At 39.2% G+C, this 26,515-nt stretch overlaps 1 protein-coding gene across 1 annotated transcript in view; it reads right to left on the reverse strand.

Moving 5' to 3' along the window:
* Positions 1-369: 369 nt before the first annotated feature.
* LOC124172347 (zinc finger protein OZF-like) overlaps positions 370-26,515 on the reverse strand; it is a 47,537-nt gene continuing 21,391 nt past the window's right edge. Inside the window, exons 5-7 of the mRNA XM_046551796.1 lie at positions 23,050-23,175; positions 11,313-11,385; positions 370-2,650 (exon numbers count right to left, since the gene is read on the reverse strand). Of these exons, the coding sequence (XP_046407752.1) occupies positions 1,509-2,650; positions 11,313-11,385; positions 23,050-23,175 (1,341 nt within the window). The 3' untranslated portion in view covers positions 370-1,508. The remainder of the gene's footprint in view (positions 2,651-11,312; positions 11,386-23,049; positions 23,176-26,515) is intronic.

A 26,515-nucleotide genomic window follows, 5' to 3' on the forward strand; every position in this document is an offset into this window, starting at 1 on the left:
TTTTTCTCCTTCCCATGAGCAAATCAGTTAATTCTCACCATAGCATTTTTTATATCGTGTTTAATTCCTATTGCATACGAAATACACTAGGATTGCCACGAGAAAAAATTCACTATGAACTGCAAATTGAACCAGTCGAGAAATGGCTTACCAAGCGACAGTGAAGATCACAATGCACATTCCCATGGCAATTGCACCCACGCTCATGGTACAAGGTTATAGGCCCCCACGGTTTATCAAGGATGGCAACATGAGGGACAAAGGACTTCAATGAAGCCACAACTGGTTGAGAGCCATATAAAATAGTTTTGTTCATAAAAGGAAATCAGGGTTTGCCAAAAAAATCTTTCCATCTAATATTTGTAATTATTAATAATAATAATATATTTATTTTACCAGGCACAAGTCCTTGTACAAATAGCAAATTAAAATACAGAAATTGCACAAATATCCGAAAGGAAAAAAGAGCAGATACCTTCCTTTTTTCTCTTCCCGCTTCCTTAATTCTCTCGCACAGGAATGACCTTTGTTCAACTGCATTGGGAAGGCTGTGCACCCGAAGAGAACCCGAACATGAAAACTCATTGTCGTGCGGCCTTAACCCGTGTGGATCCTTTAAGAAGCTTATTGTGTTTTTTATTGGAGCTGGTGCTGCGGCGTCAATATGGGACTCGTCTCCATAAGGTAGAATTTTCCGTGCAGTTTTCTCCCAAATTATTTTTTCACTCACTTAATAATTTACTGAATCAGAAGGGAAAAGACTTCGGATAGCCACTTGAAGAGTAAGTTTCCTTATGACTATGTTCTAGAGCGCACTATCCTGAATCATAATTATCTGCAGGGAAAACAACTTATTAGGTAGTACTTCGTTACGGGATCACAAAACGCACGATTTATTTAAGTGGTTTTCCGCTATCAATTTGTACCATTCTAATCTCTCTAATTACCTAAGACGTGATACCTCACCGAAAGTCTAAGCAATACAAAAATATGTTCAAGCGCTCATGTAAACGAAGCATTTCGTCGTCTGCAACTTCCAAAGCAAATCATGTGGTCAGAAACGGTCGGAAATTTCGTTAGAATCGAAATACACTATCAATAATCGCACCAGTGCGCATCGTTTCTGCGCAGGAAATTCGCTGAAATCATTCACCGAAATCCTTCATCGTGTACAGGGGTACTGGAGAATTAATTTAATTCGAATAATCTTTCGAATGAAAATTCACCGTGTAAAGCGGCCTTAAGAGGATCATTGCAGCCGCACGAATAACGTTTCTCCTCCGTGTGGTTTAGTATGGGACAGTTGAGAGAACGACACTGAGTGAAGGGTGTTTTTGCAAATTCTGCATTTAAAAATCTCTCCTGCGAGCGTTCGAATGTGCTCGACCAGAATATTGCTTACAGGAAAAGAATTATCGCACCTTCTGCACGAATAAGAATTTTCTCCCGAGTGTGTACGAAAGTGTCACTACGTCGCCCTTTCTCGAGAAATACTTTTCACGCTCGTTTCATGAAAAAGGTTTCTTTCCCGAATGCGTACGTGCATGTCTAACTAAGTGGCTCTTATTAGAGAAAGACTTTTCACACAATTTGCAAGTAAACGGTCTCTCTCCCGTGTGTGTACGAATATGAGTAACTAAGTGGCCGCTATTCGAGTAAGACATTTCACACTCTTTGCATGAATAACGTCTCTTCCCCATGTGCGTACGGATGTGTGCATTGAGGCTGCCTCTGCGAGTAAAAGACTTGGAGCAAATTGTACAAGAATAGGGTTTCTCTCTCCTGTGGGTACGTACATGTCTATTCAAGTCGCTTTTCTGCGAGAAAGACTTTTCACACAAGTTGCAAGTAAAAGGTTTCTCTCCCGTGTGTGTACTAATGTGTGTAACTAAGTGGTACTTACTCGAGAAAGACTTTTCACATTCGTTGCAATCGTAAAGATTCCCTCCTCTGTGTGTACGGATGTGTGCATGGAGGTTGCTTCGGTAAGTGAAAGTTTTGCTGCACATGTTGCATGAATGTCTCTCTCCCCTGTGTGACCGCATGTGGCAATCAAGGTAATCGCACCGCGAAAAGGACTTGTAGCAGACTGAACACGAATAAGGTTTCTCTCCCGTGTGCTTGCGTACATGTCTAGCTAAGACTCTCACATCCGAGAAAGACTTTTCACACTCATTGCAAGAATAAGGCTTCACTACCGCATGTGTTCGCATGTGACTGTGAAGATTACCACTCTGAGTGAAAGACTCTTTACACACGTTACAAGAATATGGTCTCACTCCTGTGTGTATACGCTCGTGTGTGATGAGGTCACCTTTCCGAGTGAAGCACTTAGCGCACACGCTACATGAATAGGGTCTCTCTTTCTCTTCCGCACCCACGTGATTGCATTGGTTCCCAATGCAAGATAACATTGAGGATAAACCCTGTGAAGTCGATTCCTCTTCTTCAGTGAAACTTCTCGTCATTTGTTCATCCATTAGGTTTCTTTCTGTCTTAATTAGGGATGATCCAGCGTTTGAACCAATTTGTGTCACCAAAGCTGTGCGACCAGTGCATTCGTCAATTGAATAATTCCTTACATTTCCTTCCGCAGGCAGATACGAAGTTGATGTTGTTTCAATGAGCATATCTTCGGCAGCCGGCACCCCTAGAAAAGAATTTAAAATGACAACTATCACAGTCAAACATGAAAACTAATACTCCTAATCCCACCACTAAAAAGCGATTAAATGGATGAAAAAGCCATAAATCACAGAGATAAAATTCAACCTGGCTTGGACTTGATCCCACAAACCCAAGAAAAAAAACAGAAAATCAATATAGGGTAAAATATTGGGAAAGAAACACAAAAACAACTAGGGCAACAGGAACCACTATGACCCTGTGGTATTTATTTTTGCCCCCCCCCCTCCAAATTTCTGGAAACCCTCAGAAATTCCTCCGAACTTATCCGCAGAACTTCTCCCGCTAAGGACTTTTCGCGCTAAGGTTTTTCGCGCAAAGACCCTTCGACCCAAAGGCTCGGAGACTCGTGTCTCCAAAACCCTGCCTCCAGAAACAGCCTCCGAAACAGCCACGAACCAGCCATACCTGCAGAGCAAGACTTATATAGGACTACTGCGGAGGAATACCTACTCCTTGGCAACCAAGGGAAAATAGGTGCTGAGGCCCTAGTACGCAGTTTGGAGTGAGAAGTATTACCATAGTCCTATCACAACTCTCTCTCCCTCCAACATCTCACCCCACTATGTCTCTCCCCTCCATGTTTTCCAATGAACTTCCTTCTGATTCGACTGATGTCTCCAACCCAAAAGTTTGAGGGGAAAATTCCAGCCCTGCAAGATGTTCCCTCCTACCCCGGGATGATGCTTGGCGGAGCTGAGAGTCAACAGGGGCGATTTTTGGGGCAGATTCGCAGCTGATTGAACATCGCACTTTCTACCCCTCCACTCCTTGGAAAAATCCCTCCCCTCCACTGTCTCGTCGTGGAGTACACAAGCTCTCTTTTGCTCGGGCGCCGGTGGTGGACGGATTGCGTGACTGACATCGGTGATTTTAGAAAAATTATACAGCTTGTACTTAGTTTGGTAATGTTTCCTATGGGATGTTTAGTTTTCATCGTTGTTTTCTGTAATAATTCTGATTTTGAATACTTCTACTTCAAATAGATATTGATTGAAAATAACTCGTAATTTTTGACATAATTTTGTTTCTTGTGCGCTGATTTTCTTATTTGTGGAGTGTTTCCCTGAACCAGCTGGTGACCGACGATTGGAGTTCCTTATATCTGGGGCTTACGTGCACAATCTCCAAGATTTTACGACGCAACGCCACAACCCATCATATAAATAAAACATCTGACTTACAAATTGATGAAGAAGAATGAGATAACGCCACTTTAAGAATTGGTCCTTTTAATGGCAGACTGATTTTTTCTTTATCTTTACATGTCAAAAAGTAGGTATTTTAAAAATGGCAAATAATGTACTTTTCAATTGAATATCTTGTGATTGGCAAATATTTTCTGTTTGGTGGCACTACAGATGAAAATCTAGAAAATATATTTTTAATTATTCCTGAATTAGTTTTTATAAAACTTTTAAACATTTAAAGGTTGAAGCAATAAACAAAAATCCATAAAAACTATCTCATGAAAAAATATACTTAGCTATCATGAGATAAACAATCATTTGGAGGCGTAGCGGGGTTAGATATTCCAGGATTGCACGCAAGCCTCAGCTTTTATTCACGTTGGGATAGTAGTAATTCCACTCTTTTTCATAATTTGCGTCTCTATTGTTATCCATGCTATCATCTGCAGAAATTCACTTCTCATAATTTGGGAAGATATTGTTAAATACCGACTTCATTTTTGCGTTCGACTAAGTCCTCACACTCTTTTTGTCGATGCGTGCATATTCTTTTGGTCGGCCTATGCGTCCTCATCATCGTCTATTCACCTTTCCTGCCTGGATCTCTTGAACTTTCCTTTATGCCTACGCGGTGCGGATTCTGCTGATGGCAAAGAATGCATTTTCGGATAGACGGCGCGTGTGCACTCTCATAGAAGGAAAGCCTCGATGTCCGCACTACGCTGATTCTGCTGAGAGTGGGAACCGCATTTTTGTTTGCCGATGCGTCTGCACTTTTCAGCAAGGAATGGCGTACCGTTGGAGGGTTCTCGAACTCACGGAGGGGGAGGGATGGTCGGATGTGGGGATACCTTAAAAACAGCACGCATCATTGACTCGAGGTCATTGTTAGTCAATTGGTCATCCGTCATTCGTGAGCCGTCATTTCGTCAAGAGTCGGGACCCGCGTAGCGGGGGCCCACAGGGCCGTGGAAGGGAAGTTCAACGATTAACCGGGGAAGTCGAAGGAGGAGATCACTCTCGCACAAGAGTCAATGGAACCAAATACACTTCTTGTGGCAAACCCGGGGTCTTTCATTTCTACCCGATACCGTCCCTCCTAGAGGACCACCTTCGCTGCTCGGAATCCCTCAGCGTCAGTCCAAGATCCCAATTCTGAGCCGCCCCTAGTCGAGCTGTCCACGGGAGGACACGACAATATATTTAACAAACCTTGAAAAAACCAAGGGTAATGAAATAAGAAATTAAAAAAAAACAAAAATATCATTGACCACCGTCCGGTATCATTTGCCACATATTTTGCAAACAGTTGGTCCACTAGATTGACGACAATATTAGTTTGGTTGTAGGATGTAAGCATATTATTATTATTTTATATTTTTTTATGTTTTCACAGCATTTTTGCTGGTTGTAGGCGAGGTACGGGTATCACCAAGTACTCTCGTCTCTTTACTCTGTTTTGAAAAATTTTCTGACAATCCGGCAAGTATTTAAAATTGCTGCTTTTTATTTTTTTTTTATTATTATTATTATTATTTTATATTTTTTTATGTTTTCACAGCATTTTTGCTGGTTGTAGGCGAGGTACGGGTATCACCAAGTACTCTCGTCTCTTTACTCTGTTTTGCAAAATTTTCTGACAATCCGGCAAGTATTTAAAATTGCTGCTTTTTGTATGGTAATAAACAAGTTTTTCGGCAGTCCAATAGTTTGAAGACCTTGATGGAGTGAATGAGGCACTACTCCTGTGGCGGAGATAATGATGGGTATTATGTGTACTTTATCTGATTTCCACAATCTCTTGATTTCATTTTTAAGTTCTTCATACTTTTCCATTTTGCTGGTGTAGGCCGTAGTGATATTATGCGAATTAGGTACGGTAATGTCTATCAAGTACGTTTCATTGTGAGTTTTATCTTGTACTACTAGATCAGGTCTATTGCTATGGACTGTTTTATCGGTAATAATTGAACGGTCATAATAAATCTTACAGTGGTCGTTTTCAAGGATGGTTTTAGGTGTGTACTTATAATAAGGAACTCCATTTTCTATGAGTTTATACTTCAGAGCTAATTTCTGGTGTATGATGTTGCATATTTGATTGTGACGGTGTAGGTAGTCTTTTTGAGATAAGTTAGTGCATCCACTTGTGATGTGCTGTATCGTCTCAGAGGCATTATCACATTTTCTGCATCTGTCATCCAATAAATTTGGGTTTTTAATTATATATTTTTCATAATTTTTTGTTTTCACCACCTGGTCTTGTATTGCGATCATAAATCCTTCTGTTTCTGGGAAGAGTTGCCCATGCCTGAGCCATGCGTGCGATGCATCTTTATCGATTTCAGGGGCCTCCAGGGCATGAGGGTGTCTTCCGTGAAGGGATTTAGCTTTCCATATTGACATTTTACTGTCTATAGTAACAGTGGTTTCACTAACTTGCATACTTTCGTCAGATAGGTTTAACGGTGTGTATTTATTGTCTGCGTCACAGATAGTTCTCAGGAGATCCGAGGTAGATTTCTTGCTGAAAAAATATTTCCGTAACTGAGAAAGTTGTGAGTTGTGCTGATTCTTGATGTCTACGATACCCCTTCCACCAAATTTTCTGGGCAACGTGCTCCTCTCTATATTTGAGCTTTTATGGAGCATATTTTTCTCTGTCATTTGGGATCGAATTTTTCTTTGTAGGTCGTCTAGATCTGTTTGTGACCATTTGATTATACCAAAGGAGTATGTCAGGAGATATTATTATTATTATTATTATTATTATTATATCAGATCTTTTTGGCTACCACTTTCAACGTGATGAATGAAAATTGAACTTGGTTTTTCCACATATATTGTAACAACACGAGGTCGCTGGGTGATTACGAGAGCGAGGGCACGAGCGGTAAATAAGGGTTTGTAAGACGGAACCCGTGCGCGGTAGAGTTTACCAGGCCCAAACCGGTTTGAGCGAGCGGCCGGCGGAGAGAGGGGAAGGGAGAGGAGAGGGAGGCGGCGGAGAGGAAGTCAGCTGAGAAGGCACGGGAAAAGAGGGGAAGGAGGAGACCGGTTGCCGCAACGAAGAGAGAGGATAGCTGGCTCTCTCTCTCTCAACCGCTGACTGCCGAGGAGTAAGGAGGTCGGTGGCATGCTATGCCGGCGGCGCTGGACAGACAGGCGGCAAGACGACCGGGCATGCCAGTAACCAACTTCACGGTTCCTCCAGAGACCTCAGCCGGGGTCACCTCACCTGTGACCGACGTCCCGGTGCCTCCCAAACTCCAGCCAATACCATCGGACCTTCCAGCCTACGTTGGTAAACTCTATCGCACTGGGTCATTGAAAATTGATTACAGAACTGGGGTGAAGCATGGGTTTTCCGTCCTTTAAATTTTGTTGGGTCGCAATGGCACTTTGCTTATGTTTCCGTGCTTTAGCTCTCGTAATCACCCGCAACCGAGCTCAGCCCCATGATTTGGTTAGTTTTGTTCAATGAGGGGATTATTTGTGGCATTGTTTTTTTTTTCTCGTTGTTACGTATGATATCTGTTGGATCAATAAATGGTTATGCTAAACTTAGAGTCTTGTGCATCCGCTCCTATTCCTGCCACGTGTTCCAAGAGAACCTATTTCACGGCCCACCGCCGGCGACGCTAGCCCGGCATATTAGTTGTAGTTTATTGTACCGGAGGGAAGGTGCCCGTACGGTTACAATATATTTATTAAATATATGTGTTTAAATAAATATATATGTGGAAAAACAAAGTTCAATTTTCATTCATCATGAGTAAATTCCACAAAGTGACGCCTCAAACCATCAACCACTTTCAACATCAATGACAGCATTGCGTAAAGAACTAGAACTGATTTATTGTCTTGGGGCAGTATGACCTGAACGTACAATTCTTTTGGAAATTAAAGAGAGATGAATTCATTGCTTCGCTCTTGCTGGGTTAAAATTCTTTCTGAATTTACTTCTCACTCCTTTTTGTCGTACCAACGTATATAAGCCTTTTTTGCAGCAAATATTTGGGCTATCGAAACAATAGTGAATTAGTTATCACATGTAACTTTTGGCACCCACAAATCCTTCAACTAACTGTATAACAATATATTCAGCTGAATTACTACTTCAGTGCAGACCTTTGGGCTGTAAAAATATATATAATAAGTTCTACAAAAGAAAGTTACCATGAAAAACTGTTGCATAAACAGGACCGCTTATTCACAGTCTATAATATAAAATGAACACATAACACTTCCTATCCTGTTGACTTTTTAACACTTCTGCTAAGACGAAGATTTGCTATATCAAAACGCGACAGGGGAGTGACATCCACAATACTCATGTATCAGCTAAGCTAGGAGAAAAATCACCCAGAAGACGTGTACCTTCAATAAATCATACTGCTGGTAAACACTACTCTGTTTTTTTAGGAGTGCAGATTTCTTTTATTCACTGTGGGGAAAACGTTTGACCTTTGTCACTGGTAAAGTATCAGCGTAAGGTCACTTGCAACCCCACTACCCTTCCCTGCAGAGGAGGCAATAAAGCAAGCCACTTGCCGAGGTACCCATAACAGTAACTTAGATGTGTGAAACACTGTGTCCTCGGCAATGTAATATCATACAGAACTTGTTGCATACCTATAAGCGATGCTTTCAGAAAATGTTTACACTGGCGTGAGGCCAAGTCACGCTAGCTTCCTTTCTCACTCTATATATGCTAACCAAGTGCCATTACTAACATGCAACTGAGTGAGGACTTAATAATGTACAGCTACTGAAAATCAGGTGCATAATATGCCATCATATGTGAAATGGCACACGGATGAAGCCCTATCACCCACCTATGTACCCCACGTCACTACTGAAGGGTAAAGGGTTGGGATGCAACATTATTGGAAGTCACTTGAACCCTCTCCTGCCAGCGCCTACAAATGGAAAACGTTTTCAGCACTGAGTGGCATAAGAATATTTGGAGCCTATCCGTGTGTAGCTTTTTTTAGGGTAGAGTCACCCTTGTTTCTTCGCTCGGACTTGGGAGACAACTCAACGGTGTGCCCTTCCTTTACGCCTGCTACCGGACTTGATCCTCTAACTCTATCTTGCCAATAGTCAATGGAAATCTTATTGTGTTACCAGTATTTTTAAACCAAATTAAGTACTTGTTTTCAATAATTTAACCTTCAAAAAATTTACTAACATTTTTAAGCATTGAGGAATTTTAAACAATGTTGTAGTGTTAATGACAACAAAGTTAGTGAACACAAGGTACTAAGACTATAAATTCAGAAATTCGTTATTTATAACACTAAAATTTCATTTTAGAAACTGCTTACGGTCAGAGGAAAAATGGAGAATTCATTTCAAAGTAAAAAAACAACAGTATGTAGTATGCAACAAAATATATCGTGGCCAAAACCATTGAAAATATAACCGCTTTGTGACTGAGTCCTGGCGTGAGGATATAAATAAGTGGGTGGGTCGGGCTGAACCTTTTTGCACCACACAGGCCTTGGGTGGAGGCGACAGAAATTTTCATACGTAGAAGAGCTGACGTCAGGTATATCTGTCACAGATTTTTCAATGCAAAGACTCTTGCCGATGCAAGGGAGGGGAAGTACTGCTGAGGTAGGAATTGTCGGATGCATTCAGGCCCTGCCTGAGACCCAGCTTAGCAAGAACATAGAGCCACCACTGGGCAATTAAGTCCGAACCCTCCCACTCATTTATCATCATCCTCACTGCAGGAATTCTTTAAAAAGAGTAAAGTATTGAAAATAAAATACAAATGCTTGGTTGAAAAAAACACTGGTTATGCAATAATTTGACTGTGGATAATTCCTATGACAGAGTTAGTGACTGGGGTGAGGGAGAGACTCCCTGATGAGCTAGGTCTGAATTCTAAGGGACTAAAACCCCCATGCAACTCGCCACCAAAAAAGAACTCCATACAGAAAGGTTTAAATGTCCTAATGCTTCTCGTAGCACAAAAACGTTTTCCAAACGTAAGTCCTGGCAGGAAAGAGTTTAGGTGACTGCTCATAACTTTGCAGCCTAATCCTAAATAAATTCAAAATACATAATACAGCCACTAAAAGCATCCGACGATTTCTAACCAGGGGTATCTTCCCTTCCCTCATGGTGGTAGGAGCAGATGTCCGATCTTTTGCATTGAAAAATACACGACTGCTATACATGACATTAGGTGCACGACACATGAAAATGCCCATCGAATGCCGCCCATATCCGGCTTTAAAGTGTTGAAAGGGGAAAGGTGACTGCCCCTGACTTTACCGCCTGTGGCGAGGTGGATAAAACAAATAGCTAGAAACATTATCTAACTGGGCTAAATTACCATGTTTACTGAATATCATTACTATGCAGAACTAAAAGACATAACTCATACAATTATGGGTTTGAAATCAGGTTCGGCTGTTTCTTAGCAATACCTATTTCTATACTGGGAATACCTCTCAATTTTATATTATGTCAACAGTATTTTCTACTCCAAGGAAGCTTCATGATTGACTCACCGTTAAACCTAACAAAGCACCGTAGCCTATTCCAGGGAAACAAGGGCTAAAAGGATTGCACTCATTTAACATATTTTCCCTAATTTTCCCACTAATTTAAAATGGACCAAAAGCAAGGATATTTTTTCCATTCACATGACCAGTTTCCAAATTCACATTTTCTATTTAGACTGAAATTCACCTTTTGATACTCCATTCTCAAAACAAGCGCTCCATTATGGTGATTTGTAACTATTATTTTTCAAGAATCTGGTCTCAAAACATGGCTAGTTAAATATTAAAAATTTCAATACAACAAAAATGTTTGTAAGGCACTAAAAATGATACAGATGACCAAATAGAGCAAGTAAATGTAACTCTTCTTTCCTATCCATTTAGCACTTAAACTAAAGAAAACAGAAAATATGGATTGATGACTAATCAACCACAATATGGCCACTTTAAGAAGAGATGTCTTCACAGTATCATCCACCATTCACGGCATGGCATTGTGAAATCTAGTAAGTCATCTCATCTGAAATCGGCCTGAATTTTATGGCCCGTTGATGGTGTCGATGGCATGGTGCCAGGTCGGAGTTAAATGGGTGCTGTGGAGACCAAGGTGTGATTCGACTCATCTAAAGGAATCCATAGAGACATATGTTTATTCAAAAGCACGGCAGCTGGCTTGGGACGGTGGCCAGCAAAAACACGTCCCATCAGAAAGCAGCCTCAGCCTTATCGATATACAGCTATTCGTAGCCCTTGAGAGCACTAACCCCCTGCTTCCATTGTGGACTCTGTCGAATTCTCAACTGTGTCTCTTATAACAGTAGAAGTTGCCTAAATAAAAGCATTAACATGTACATCGCCCACATTAGCATCATTTCCTCCATGTATAGAGTTATTTGCAATCCTTAACAGTACTCACCAAATGTCTTCGTAGCAGTATCATGGGCAACAGTTGATCTCTCAATTAGGTCCCCATGCTCGCCTAAAGTAAGCTGTAAGTAATCATCAACATATGAATTCTACAAACATAACGAAACATGTATATACAAAGGATTCAGGAATTTTTGGGGGATCAAATAAAACTACTTCATACTATAGAGTAAGTATATATAGAGAGCTCACCACACGTACAAAAATCGTATACGTTTTTGGTGTAGTTCTAGAGCAATTCTCAAGAATAGTTCTGGCTTTGAACAATTTTGACAATTTTTTAAATTTGCTCGTTCCACAAGTATAAAAATATATTCTGAAGCAGAAAGGGTTGCTACGTTTAGTGGAGACAATAATTATTCGATTTTGTTTATAACAATTGTTATAAAAAATATTTTCTCTAATTTCGGCTAGTTACTTGACTTTTCCGAGTTTATATTCCTAATCCATTTTCCGGCAGACTGTTCTTAGTATAAAGTTGAAACTTGCAGAAAATGTTTATAGGACATTTTTTTCCATACTGGTAAACTTTATTTTGTTTATAACTCAGTTTCAACTTTGTTATGTGTGTTTATATCTCTTTCGGACGAAAAATCTGGAATTTTGCAGGGTAAAAATCAATCACCTACTAACTTTCGTATCTTACGATATAGGTCCACATATGCTGTGTATGAAATTTAGACAAAACTATAAATTTATTTTTGGTGAAAGAATTGTAACTTTATCTCTATTACAAGGGGAGTTATGAATTTTTAATGGCCGCACCTCGTTAGGCTTTCCTTACTGTCCTGGGTCTACGCTGAAAGCTCCCGCCTCCCAAGGAGATCGTTTTGCCATCAGATAGGTTGGCGAGGCGAGCTGTTGTTTTGACAAGGGAGAGATTTTCCGTGAGGGAAGATGTATTCGCTTCAAGAGACATATAAATCTTATTGATGTTCATCGCCTCGTTGAACGATCAACATATCGAATGATATACCTTTCGAGTAGTGTGCTTCAGAACTTCAGTTAGGAAATACCTCACTTTGGTTAAGTGTAAATGTTATTTACAACACCAAGTGCCGGAATATTATAATAAAATAGGAATGCGATATTGGATCCCTACACTGAAAAACAATGCACTGTTTACCTTTCGCCTCTTCACCACAGTTGGTTACTAAAGCTTAGAAGTGTTTGGTAATGAATCCTTAAGCGCGCAGCAGCAAACGAACACAAAGAGGTATGCATCAGCGGTAGCATTTTTGGGAATAGGGGAGGTCGGTGACCTTGATTTGTTTGCTTGATAGCGGGATGAGTAATGGCCCATTCTGTTACCACGTCGAAAATGAAAAGGTTTCTTTCGGCTCCACCAGGTTTCTACTTCTGGTCTTAAGTATGGGGCCGGGGATCATCTAATGTATGGTTTTGTCTTTCCTTGAGACCTTAATTTGATCATTGTTTTGATAATCGTCGTCTCGTCGATAACAAGGCGCATTGTCATTTGAGGAAAGTTTTGTTTTAATCGTGAGTCGGTTTACTTTTAGTTGAGGTTCTGAAAAGTAAAACAAATAGCGGCTGCTACTACGCCCGGGTTAACTCATTGCTTGAGTTCTTGCAGTCGGGATATGAATCCCTTCTGCCAGGGGCCGAAAAACGAAATATCCAAAGGTATATTTTACGCGGTGAGTATTTATATATCAAATGGAGTATTTTTAGCATGCTCAGATTGTAAGTTGTTGCGGCACTAGAAAAATGTGGCAATTGAAAACCATCCGCCCTCCCCTCTTATGGAATTAAACCTCCTAATATGTAGTTCTCTTAATCGAAACTGCAAATACAATTTGCATCGTAGGCCTCATGGGGAATCCTAATCCGTAGGCTAAAATATGTCATCGCGTTAAAATCTTGAGTCATTCATTCATTAATGGTTACAAAATATTTGATTCTATCTACTATGGGGGAAAAAGTATCCCAACAAAGTTTGTGCCGCCACCATCGCTTCGCAGGAGAATGGGTTCCCTTTCTAACAGTATATATTCCTTGGAAAGAGACGAGGGAAATTCAAATACGGTCTTTTTTCAGCCACCAAGGTCGTGAGGGTGAATTTGCCTGCCTCGAACCGAGGCTCGAACGTATTTCGTACTCCTCTCTAGAATGATGGCGCATTCGATATCCCTAGGAATAGTGCCTTACTTTTACCCGCTATCTCGCTCTAACCCTCATTTCCTTTCCTTCTACGCTCCTACTCCGGCACTCACTAAATAAAATTCACTGAAAGCCCATCTCCACTTCCTCATTTTTTCGTCTCTGAAAATTTACGGGATAAATATTCGCTAGACGTAATCTGCAAGGCAGCAATGGCGAGGAGCGATTTTGAGCATCAGGAATTACCCTAAATACACTGGTCAACAAAAAACTTTTTTCTAACCTAGAGATGTTGTTGGACGATCCTTGAGGTGCTTTTCGTCCTGTTTCCAAATCTCGGCTCAGATATTTTCTATCACGTCTACTTAATTAGGACAACCGAACTAAATAAGGGTTCAAGAATATTTAAGCAAATAAATCTTGATTTAAAAAAAGTGAAAAATAAGTACTTTCGTAGGATTTTCTTATAAATTTAGCATCTGGTAAGTTCCTAATCAGTGTCAATCAGTAATCTGATAACATGTTGCTGAAATTTTCTTGGTTGTATTTTTTCAAATGTAAAATATCTTGTTCGAAACCCTCTCTTTGCTCATCTTTAAAAGCGCTTAGGTTTGGTGGAAAAAGGCAGGGTTTGAGTCGAGAAAATAGATTTTAAAATACATATTGCAGCCCATATTTTGGTACGATTTGATTATATTAACATAGCCACCAGATCATGATAATTTTCTGGCATGATATTTCCTAAAAAATGTCCCCATACATTTTTAAATGCGTCCCACGCGCTTTTCTCCATTGATCTCACTTGCTATTGAAATTCTGTATCCTTCAATTCCTAATCTGTGGCCCAATACATATTCCTTATTTGATCTCACTTAATTGAACGACTTTTTGTTTCAAATAAGTAAAACCAGCACCATTTTCGTACATGGCTTCAACAAAATTAAAAAAATTCCTTATTTAATAGGAGGAAGAAAAAGAATATTTTTTAGGATCAACCAAAGGCTGATAAAGGACATTGTTGGATCCAGGGACGAGTTCTTTACGTTCCGGACAAATTGTTTTCAAGCAACAATTTTTTCTGTCCCTGATATCCCATTCGCAGATGAAGCAAAAACATTTCGTATAGCCAAGCTGTAATCCTAGTAACATTGAAATTACTTTAAGTGGCCACATATTTTCCATGTATATTTTTGGTAGTGATTTTTTTCTAAAAGTGACTGCATATCCTCGTAAGATTCTTTCATTTTAGTTTCATGAGTTAACAGTATTGATGGGAGCTCATTGCCATTATGTAAGAGATTAGCCTTTAAAATAACCTAGGAGGAATAAATGAGCAAACACTAATCATCTGTGTTTAATTCGAAATTAAGAGTATCCATAACAGAGAGAACATCATTGCAAAAAGCAAATCTGTTGGTGAAGAAACCAAATCAAATTCCTCATGGCGAGTGCGGGACATCAAAAGTTTCGAATTTGGATCTAACAATTTTCAACCCTTAAATCGTGATCCTAATATTTTACCATTCTTTCAGGATAAAATTTAAATCGTGAAGTAGATCATTTAAACCCTTTTGCGTCATAAAATGAGGTACAGCAGATTTACTCGGTCCAAAATTTGGGTCCTTCGAGTTTCCGAATCCTTCATTATCATGTTCTTGATTACTTTCTGAATATTTTCTAGGATTAACATACTCCATTGGTTTCGGCACTTGTAAGTTTTCGGAGTGAGGGAACGGTAGTATCGCTGATTCAAAGTTGTCTGGATTTTTTACAGTGTGTTTTGACTTCGTTGTAATTCCTTTCATTTTTCAACAAAAATAACAGTCTGAACAATGATCTGCCAAATTATATGGACGGCAAATTCCTTATGACGTTTTCCCTTCGACCAACCAGTAAGAAGCTCTACATTGGTGCCACACAATACACGGGGATCCCATTCTTTACCTTGGCCACCCAACAGGCAGTCAAAATAAAGTTTATAGCCCTGTCTGAAAAAGGGAGTAATTTTCCACCTTTGAGCCTTAAAAGTAATTTCACCGTATACGTAATAAAAGTCATTAGTATGGTTCACGCACTATCTATGCCTAAATTCTGGTTAAAGCTAAGCCACTTCTCAGCGATTACGTTGTAATAAGCTGTAATTTCTTGCGAGCAACAAAAGTCTATCTTCTACTATCTTCAGAGAAATGAAACATCTTCTCGCTCCTACAGCTGGTCACATGCTGATGTGAAGTTGCAGCTGAGGCAGCATTGCTTTGAACAAAACGATAAGATAGTACAATTTTAAACATAGTTTGACAGAATAAGAACGCGTGACAATCGTTAGACAACACGTTTTGGCAGGAAAGTTTTATTTACACTTTCTCATACACACTCACTTTCTCACGATACATAAATGAATTAAATTACTACTTTCGTAAAAGCAAAAACATACATTAAGCTGTCCAAAAGAAACTAAATGTGATAGAAAGAATCTAAGCACAGATTCGGAATCGCGAAGGCGCAAAAAATACGCCTTAGACAATTATCACTTTAAAAGGTTTTAGTGCGTCAATTGCGATTGAAAATTTCCTCAATGATATACACATGATTGCTACAAATTTAATAGACACAATTTTTCGAGTTAAATTCCATAAATCGCAAAAACAAATTTAATAGACACAGTTTTTCGAGTTAAATTCCATAAATCGCAAAACAAAATTAACATATTATTTTTTCCTAGCCAGTGGCAAAAAAAACTTTATTTTCTGCAATTTGATACCTCAATTTCTTTTTAATATATTGAGAAACCAATTTTGTAAAATTAAAACTTCATGCTTTTTGGTGTCAAATTACTTTTGACAAAAGATAAGGGTCAAATAAAATATCTAAATTAATGTGGACGAAAAATATACCGCAAGGAATTCACACTTCACTTGGGACAATGTCTCTCCTTTTATTAAATTCGAAATCTCAGCAGCAGTTTGATGCTTTATATGTCAGCATCAACATCTCCGGTTGTAAACCTAGCTAGCCGGTCACTTCTCAGGTGGAGGTCTTCTTCGACGCGTTCTGGCAATGTGCACGGCAGTCCTACCGGAAAAGCTAAAACTTCTTCAAAACCAACTGCATTCAAATGCGTGGCCATTCGAATATTCTCGTTGACTGCCTTGTTTACGTTAAGGGAAAGCTTGCTATGGCCCATAGTGATTTTTGTCGTTTCGATGAGATATGCGAAGGAAAATTCAGAGGAGCGTTTCCAATGCGCGCACATGATGCCGTCGAATGCGCCTCAAATTCTACGGAGTTCATCGCCAGTCATGCTCTGGGTTACGGGAGACTCGGTAGTCGGTCGCGTATTTGGACGACGAAGATAATAAATGGTTTGTCTTGCTTGAATTTCCCTCACTGACCAAAGAATAACAACCCACTGGAAAGGAAACCCACTATCCCGCGGAGCGATAGTGGCGGCACAAACTTTGTCGGGATACTTTTTTCCCCCATAGTACATTATATATGGATTGTTTTTCGTACACAATGTAACAGTAAAAACCTTTTTTTGCCTTTGATAACAAGTTATCCATTACAATATGGATTTTCAACACTAATACAGGATTTGTTTCCATCATTCAATATGAAGCAGATTCGAAGATTTTCGAGGCGTTCATCAGATGATCTCTGCATTCTCTTCGACTTTTCACCGCGTCCGTTGGCTTTTGACGAAACTGTTCTCGCTAAAAGCCAACGGACGCGGTAGAAACTCGAAGGGAATGCAGAGATCATGCAACATAAAGTTTTAAGTCCAAACTGCAACCAACTTGTCGACGAGCCTTTCCGGAGAAACTTCCTCTGAGTTGCTGAAATGTCATCACATCTCACCGTATGTAAATAAATCACAACCAAGTTCATTTTGATTAATCAATTAAAACCTAAGCGAAGAAGATTTCATTATTTCCAAAGCAGAAAAAAGGAACAGTGTGCTAATCCGTAATAAGGTCTCATACTTCGCCAAATGTGATGATGTGTTGGAGGATACCTCATTCGTGATTCTCCCCCGTGATCCAATAGATAGATTCCAAAAAAGTGTTGAAAAAGTTTTATCTTCCTGTTCTAATTTTATAAGTTAGCCCCTAAATTAAATATCATCTTCGGGAAATTGACTGGTTTTTCACCAAAATATAGTATGAATAGCTCCATCATTTTGTCACAGAAACTTCAACACCTTACGTTACCATCCAACTCCAAGCTAGTTTCATTTGATGTATAAATCTATTTACTTCTCTATCTGCACAAAAAAACTTTTTACTTATGAGAGACTTACTGAGAGACTACAGCATTGAAAACAGTGTGTCTTGTGAACTTAATTGTCTAATGGAACAGCGTGCCAACCAAAATAATTTTTTTTACAATAAGAATATTAATCACCAAACAGACGGCCTTGAGATGGGTGTCCCCTCTCACTAGTAATAGGCGAAATATTTGTGGACAATTCAGAATGCCAATTATTATTTGATTCGGGCATTCTATCTTATCCAACATCTTCTGGTGCCGTTATGTTGACTACATCATTTGCCGCTGGATCGGAAGTGTCAGACAATTATATAATTTTCAGAGTCTTTTAAATGCTCAACATCCTAATATTACGTTCACAGTAGAAAAAGAATCCAAAAAGCAACTAAACTTTCTCGATCTCTCCATATCCATAGTTGGTGACAAACATGAATTTGGTGTACACAGAAACCCTTCCTATAGTGATACAATCATTTCGAGTTACTCATGCCTTCCAACCTCCCAAAAGTTATCCTCCTTTCATTCTTACATATATTAATCAATCTACATTTAAATGCAGTCAGCGACCAGCAGAAAGCGCGACCCATTTCACAGCTTTGTTCCCTTCCCCCATCAAAGAGAATTCTAAAAATTGGTGCTGATCATTGTTTGTGGGAGACCTTTCCAACAGATTTGCAAACAAATTCCCCGAAAATTAATTCAATATTTCTTTCTACAACCCTTGCACTCTCGGTGAAGTTCTGTGTCATAACAAAGGCAAAATGGAACCGGCATCCGGAATCAATGCGGCATTTACAAAGTTAATTATAAATCATGCAACTTGCGTCAAACATTGGTCAAACAGGCAGAAGTTTCACTATCAGAATGAAAGAACATAGAAGGTGCAGGAAAATTGGGATAAAACGTAACTTCTCGCCAAAAATTTGGTACAGACTTTTCATTCTTGTCATTTTCAACCAGAATTTTCTCCACCCCTTCAGTAAGGGCACAAGGCTTGATGTTTTAGAACAATTTGAAATAGTAAAAATTGATACAAATATTTTAACGAATGAACAAGTGTTTGTCGCCCACTCTCATCTCCTTAGGAGCCCTTTCCCGAAAACAAATGGTCAAATTCTTTCTTCGCCCACTCCTTAACCAACTCCAACCTCCACATTGTTTTTTTCCGTCCGCCCACCCTCTCTCCGGTATTGTGTTGACCATTTTCATCCGCCTGCAATCCCTTCTTAGTACTCCTGCCAATTCTCACTCCTTTCTCAGCTTCCCTTTGGCTACTCCTCTCCCCCGCCTCTTTCCTGCTTCGCTACTTACTCCCATCACTCCAGTTCTAACGACACACCGTACAGTGGTCCCAAATCGAAAAAAGCTGGCCAAAAGTCATTTTTTCGACTTTTCACGAGGAAGTTTTGAATTATGCATTCGGATTCTACAGGATATGGCCTATAATATTTCGTACCTGATAGGTCTGTGTAATCATTATGTTGACCTGTACAACCCGTCAAACATGGGCATGTTCAGCCTAAAACGCCCGAGGCGTAGAAATAGTCGATTTTAGGGTAATTCAACTTAATAAATGACTATTTTAATTTCATGGTATTCATCTGTCAATTTTACTACGGTAAGTTTGCATATTTTTTCACAATATTATAGTATTTTCGGCTCGTTTCAGAATTTATTATAACAAACTTAAGTTATTTATAATGTTTGCTATTTTTGGGCCTATTTTTAGTCAAATGTGTCGATATAGTTTTGTGCTCCTCCGTGCTCCTCGAAGATTCCTAAGCTGAATCCTTGGAAAGAATATGTACAATAAGGTGGAGAAAAAAAATCCTGCTTATACTTGCCTATCCGACATCTAGAGGGTTTTAAGTTGAGCGGTGCACCGCTCCGCTGAGGGCGGCTGGCCGGCGGGAGACAGTGGCATTATCGCTCAAATATACCTATATCGGTGGTCAAACTTGCATGGTGTATACATAGCATAATTCTACATCCTTTAAGATTACATACATCAAGTGCTTCACGCCTATCGTATGCACACTTCTCGTTTATGCACTAACCTTCAAATATTCATGAAAACAATGAGGGCCGGTTTTCATTCACTTAATAAGAAACATATTGAGTGATCAAAAGTGACTACTTACGTCACTATGCGAGACTCTTACAGTAACCACAAGATGCTTTTCTCTGCAAAACTTTCCTCATATTTTTATAGAGAAGAGATCCCTTACATGCTGTACAGTTTTGTTGGCACGTTATTCCGAAATATGCTCTTAGCGCAAAGAGAAATAAATGCTCCCTAATGCCAAGAATTGTTCATAGGATCATTTCAACAGCCCATAGACGTGGATAGGATGAAATACGGAGGGAGAAATTCGCCTAAACCAACCAAGGGAGCGTGCGTCTTGCAAGTGCATTTTTTAATAATAATGGAATGAGGATGATGGCCTCCCTCACCAGAGCCATTGCATGGATATGGTGAATATTTCTCACTCAGTTTTATTTAATGATTTTCTTAGTGAATAAGAGCTGTGCTCCGAACTGTTTTAACACGGCGAACTCGAGAAACTTCTTCTGTGCAGATAATTAAATCACTTGGTTTGCCAATGTTTGGCATTCAAATTTCAGGATACGCCGTAAACTCAGAAGCAAGTCTATATAAGCTTGTATATCTTTTATTCAGTGTCAACTCATAGTTTCCGGTTATTTATTGGTTAGAAATAGACAACTTTTGGAAATTACATTAATCGTTTCAGCCGTAAAAACACCTCTTAAATTTGAATTCTGGGTGCCGCTAATTTTTACGTACCTTGCGGTGTACAATACAAATACAGAGAGAAAAGAATATTTATAAGCGGAGAAGAAGGAATATGTCATGGAATATTTTAAACTAAGATTTCGACTGAATGAAATCAAGCATGCAAAAAATATTCTGACACGTTTTGTGCGAAGAATGTTTTCTTGAAATACCTGAGAAATTGGAATCAAAGCTCGAGGACAGATGAGCATTTCAAAGAGACGTTCAAAAGCTGGTTGTAGAAAGATATGAAATGCTAAAATGAAGAGATATCGTAAAAATAATGCCAAAATCAGATTCAGACGATCAAAATCACTTTTGTTGCAATTTTAGGTAAAATTACGCCGTTATTAATTTTGGCCAGCTTTTTTAAATTTGGGACCACTGTGCGCCGCATCTCTTTTTACTCTAACTCCTCTCAAGCCCCCCGTGGATTTCACGTAACTCTTCACTTGCATCTTTTCCCTCTTCCTCCACTCAGTACGCCTGTTTCCCACCCCTTCTTCAAACATGTCAAATCCTCACCAACCCCTTTTCTCAAAGGTAAAAATGTTATGTTTATATGTAAGACACTGTCTTGAACCAGATGAGGGCTCTGTGAGCCGAAACGCGTTGTAGGCATTAAAATGTTTTGGAAAATTGCTACCAGCTTTTATTTAAATAAATGTGAATTCTTTTGTATATTTTTTCGCATGTTGTTGTTCGCAAACTTTTACGTTTTATATGTCCTTTATTCCTGAAATAAGAATCTACAAACCAACAACTCCTTTATCATAAATATGTCTCCGCTTTTGCAACAAATTTTCAGCGAGGAACTAATTCACGGGTAATATTTCCTTAGCTTATTAAAAGGAGTTCAGAAAGTTTCACAAAGTGGCTCAGCATCATGTCTGCCGACAAAATACCATTGGCGATATTATCTCTCAAATTTGCCAATGTTCCATTAACGCATTGCGGAAGGCTGTAGCACCTCGTCAAAGGAATCATTCTGTCTCGCATTTTATTACACTGCTAAATGTAAAACCCCTCCAAAGTCCATTCGATATTCGAGCATATCTCCTCTCACAATTTCATCAACATCTGTGGTGGTGGAGTGAATACTTCCGTAACCCTGTCTAATTGATAGCCTATTCGTTTAGTTTTGCGAATATATATTTATAGGGCCTGGGACCCCCCTGAAAATTCCCTCTCTCTCCAGCTTGGCTTTCGGACAGCAATCTTTGAAGTGCATAAGACAGTTAAATACGTATTCATACTGCATGTTGTAAAAGTGTTTTCAGTAGTAATGGGGAAAGCCAAGCAGAGAGAAGAGGGAAGATTCGTGGAAGACGCAGCTCACCAGGCGAAAAAGAAATCTCCTATAGGACCCGAATCCGCCCTCTCAGCCTATCCTCTCAGCCTGATGTAAACATCGTCTTCCCTTCCCTCGATGCTTGGGAGAGCTAGGGAGAGGTGAGAGCGGGAAGGAAAGGGAAAGAGAAAGACCTTGAACGCGCTCTCTCTCGCACCTTGCGTGCCCCTCCATGCCATCTATCTGCTGTAGGAGAATTAAAACTGTCGATACGATTTTCTCCTATGCCGTGAGCCCTCAAGAATATACTTACTCTATGTTCATACTCAACATTTCATCAAAAGTTGGTATTCCTAACAAATATTTTTCATTCAAAATAATTTTTTTTACACTATCAGCGAAATGAATATTTTCGCATTTATTTCAACATCAAAGTGCTTTTATTTAAGTTACACCCATATTTTTATACTATCTTTATTAGTTAACTCTGCATTTAATGCCATTTTATTTTCATGGGATACCATAAAAGAATTAAGGTTTCTTTGGTAATGAAGGAATCGAAACCACATATTTGAAACTAGGCATCCATGTCAAAAATGGGATAAAATCTGACGCAGCTACATTGCAAAAGCTGATATCGATACGGAAACCAAATTTTTTCAGTGAAAATCATGAAAATTATGATGAACAGCTGGCATTTGTAAAATGAAAAGTAGAAACTAATTATGAAAAGTGCTGAATGCAAAAATTGAGCTTAGAAGTTCCAGGTAGTAGCCACACACCATAACCACCGGGCAATCGCTCCTACATGAAGGCAGACCATTTATATGGGAGTAAAATAGACCTGTAAATGTTTAACTACATTTCTAGTTTAAACCATTGGTTAAGGTACCCCACATTGGGTTGACTCGTGGACAGCTTCCTACATATTACAACACTAAAAAGTTTGATTTGAATTTGACATCTGATTTTCTTATTAAGACATGATTTATTAGAGTAAGGATTTACTTTAGACAAATATAAGGCAAGTAAACTACAGCACATAAATAAACCATAAAGATGAATAAAAACGGCTTCTTTTGAGATAAGAATACTTACTTCAGGAATTAGAAACTTTGAATGGAATGGGTTACCTTTAAAGCTGTGCAGAAAGCAAAACGTCCTATCATTTAGAATGATAAATGTTTAGATATTTACCTACTATCTCCTTCATCAATAAGTTAAATCCTATAACAAGAATTCCTCACATACCTGGTCATTCTCTTCCAGAGATGGTTCCCTCTTTACCCCAATCAGCGTCCACTCCAGGTCTACCACTACGGCTCCTGTGCCCTGAGTTTCCACCTTTTCACCTTGGGAAGCAGTTAAGGTTATGGGCTGCAACAAAATGCCAAATCATCACCATACATGATTGAGATACAAAAAAAAGAAATGCTTTTGAGAATTTGTCTCATGAATAAAATTAAAGCTCATTCAAGATGGATACATTCTTCATGCTCCCCTACAAGCTTCCTCAAAGTACTTAATGTCAGCATTTCATAATGTTTATGCTTATGTAAATTAAGTTTACCACTTTACTTCAGACTTAAAACCTCTTACTTGCATTGCAAAATCCCTTCAAAAGCCACATGATGATCCTCAGGGAAATGGTTTCTGGATACGTAAAACTCCAGATATAATCTTATTCATAACAGAAACTTATTTTTTGGTAGAACTTTGCATGAGAATGCAGAGCACAAATATAATAACACACTCATCATCATCATCATCAGCATTAGTCAACAATCCTAAGATTGGTTTGACGCAGCTCTCCATTTCTCTCTCCTATCCGCTAATCTTTTCATAGCTACATATTTATACTCTTTCACATCCTTTATAACCTGTCCTATATAACTCATTCGGGGCCATCCCTTGCCCTTTTTCCCTTCCACTGGTCCTTCAACGATTGTCTTCATCAGACCATCGTGCCTCAAAATGTGGCTAACTAAGTTGTCCCTTCTTCTGCTTAATGTTTTTAGGAGGCTTCTATTTTCTCCCACTCTCCTTAGCACTTCCTGGTTACTCACACGGTGAATCCATTTTATCTTCATCATTCTTCGGTAGCACCACATTTCGAATGCTTCCACTCTTGACTTCTCTGCTGCTGTCTACGTCCAAGCCTCGCTTCCAAAGAGAAGCATACTCCATATGTAGCATCTGATGAATTGTTTCCTTACTTGTATGCTGGTATTTTCAGCTGTAAGAAGATTCTTCTTTTTGTAGAAAGCCCTCTTCGCCTGCGCTATTCTACTATGTATTTCTTTCTTGCTCCGTCCATCGCTGGTAATTCGGCTTCCTAGGTAAGAGAACTCGTTCACCTCTTCAAGCTTATGCTTTCCTAGGTAGATGTTTGTTTTAGCCTCCTCTCTTTTGCTGCAAACTAATATCTTAGTCTTCTTTTTGTTGATTTTCAGCTGATATCTGGCCATTGTCCTTTCCATGTTTGTCAACGTCTTCTTCAAATCCTTCTCTGCCTCGGCTATGACTGCTATGTCGTCAGCAAATCGCAGCATACTAATTTTTTCTCCGTGGATATTGACACCCGAAGCTTTCTGCTTGATTTCGTTGATGGCTTTCTCTATGAAAACATTAAAAATTAAGGGGGAAAGAGCACAACCTTGTCTCACCCTTTTTCTTATTCTAGCTTCTGCACCGTATGGTCCACATTTGATCACAGCTACTTGGTTTTTACACAAACTATGAATAATTCTACGATCATTGTAGAGTACGCCGATTTCTTTCAAAATTCTAAGCATTGAATTCCATTCCACGTTATCAAAGGCCTTCTCTAAATCGAGAAATGCTATGAAGGTTGGTTTGTTTTTCTCCATTCTCTTCTCTATGATCATCCTAAGAGCCAAAATTGCTTCCCTTGTGCCCGTGCTTTTCTTAAATCTGAATTGGTCCTCATCCAGGAATTCTTCTGTTCTTCGTTCAATTCTCCTGTAAATGATTCTTGTCAGAATCTTTGACACAGGTGTCTTCAGGCTTATGGTCCTTAATTCTTCGCACTTCTCAGCTCTCTTCTTTTTGGGTATGGGAATGATGATGTTCTTCTCGAATTCACTATGTAAATCTCCTGTTGAGTACTTATCGCAGATAGTTTTATAATAACACACTACCATGGAAAATTAATACGGTCTAGAAAGGAGAATAATTTCTTGTGTTTTGGTTTATGAGTCAATTTTACCCTCCAGCGGGGGCGCTGTGGCACAAAGTGCAACATTGTGCCGTTTCGGTCTCACTTTATTAATAGTAGTTGGTCAGTGAACCAAACGCACCAATTATTCCTTCTTTGTAGCACTATGGAGATTTATGTTTGTGATTCAAGCGCGTGGCATCTCGAATTTCGAAATAAAAGGAATAATTAGCTGAGCTGGTCGTCGTTGTCAGTGCAATGGGTGCCCGGTGATGTAATACTATCCCGAAGTGGCAATTATAGATCAACATTGTTTCTTTCTGTACAATGTAGCGTGAAGTGAGTTGGTGGGAACACAAGAGTATTCACCATTCCTTCTCTGGATCAGGGTGAGCTAACAGCTAAGTGTTTGGTGTGTAGGAGCAGCTGTTTGTGGAGAGAAATGAACCTGTGGCATTTTCTCCCATGTGAGCCCTATGATGTGAGTACATTTTTAGAATTAATTTCCATTGGATACTTTGTTGTCCTTTTATGGGATTTCGATGTAGAAAAATTCAAAAGTTAGTTATCACACTGCTTAGGGCACAAAGATTCAATACCCAAGAAGACTATCTGAGTGTACTGCAAGAGCAGTCAGACGAGGAACAGGAAGTCGGCATTGAGGAAAGTGATGACACAGATGAGGAGGAAAATAATTCCCTAGGTGATTACCCCTAGGTAATAAGAGACTATGATGAAGCTACATCTGATGGCAACGTGGAAGAACCTATAACCGCTGAAGATAGTGATGTTGATGGTGAGAATAATTATTTTTTGGAAAAGTTGATAAATCTTGCTAGTGGAAAAAACTTCTTTTTGCGGTGCTACAGAGATCAAGAGCAAAAACATTATGAAAACCCTACCAGGGATGAAACTGTGCAAGAAATACACTTGATGAGGCTGGGGCTTTTCTAAAATGTATAGATATAGATACGATTGATGAAATTGTAATGCAAACAATCAAGTATATTCAAACTAAAATTGCTCTTGTCCACTATTCAAGGGATAGGGATTGTAAGGAAATGACAAGAACTGAATTTATGGCTGTGCTGAGTATACATTTTCTAATTGGCATAAAAAAAGGTCATCATGCAAATGCTTTAGAATTGTGGAGTGCAGATGGATCAGGAATGCAAATTCTAAGGACAGCTATGAGTTACAAGCAATTTTTGTTTCTCTTGCTATCAGTAGGATTTGACTACTGAGCAAGTAGGGATTTCCGAAAACAAACAGATAAATTAGCTGCAATCCGAACAATAATAAACTTGTTCATAGGAAATTGTCAAAAAACGTATAATATGAGCGAATTTGTGACAATTGACAAAATGCTGCAACCATTTAGATGGCCGTTGCAGTTTCATTCAATATATACCGAGCAAACCCGCGAAATACGGGATAAAGTTATAAACTATGTTTGATGTGAAAACATTCTTCACCAGCAATGTCGAAGTGAATTGCGGGAAGCAGATGAACAATTCATATTTAGTGTCAAACCCACCA

Source organism: Ischnura elegans (genome assembly GCF_921293095.1).
Source record: "Ischnura elegans chromosome 13 unlocalized genomic scaffold, ioIscEleg1.1 SUPER_13_unloc_1, whole genome shotgun sequence".
NCBI classification, from domain to species: domain Eukaryota; kingdom Metazoa; phylum Arthropoda; class Insecta; order Odonata; family Coenagrionidae; genus Ischnura; species Ischnura elegans.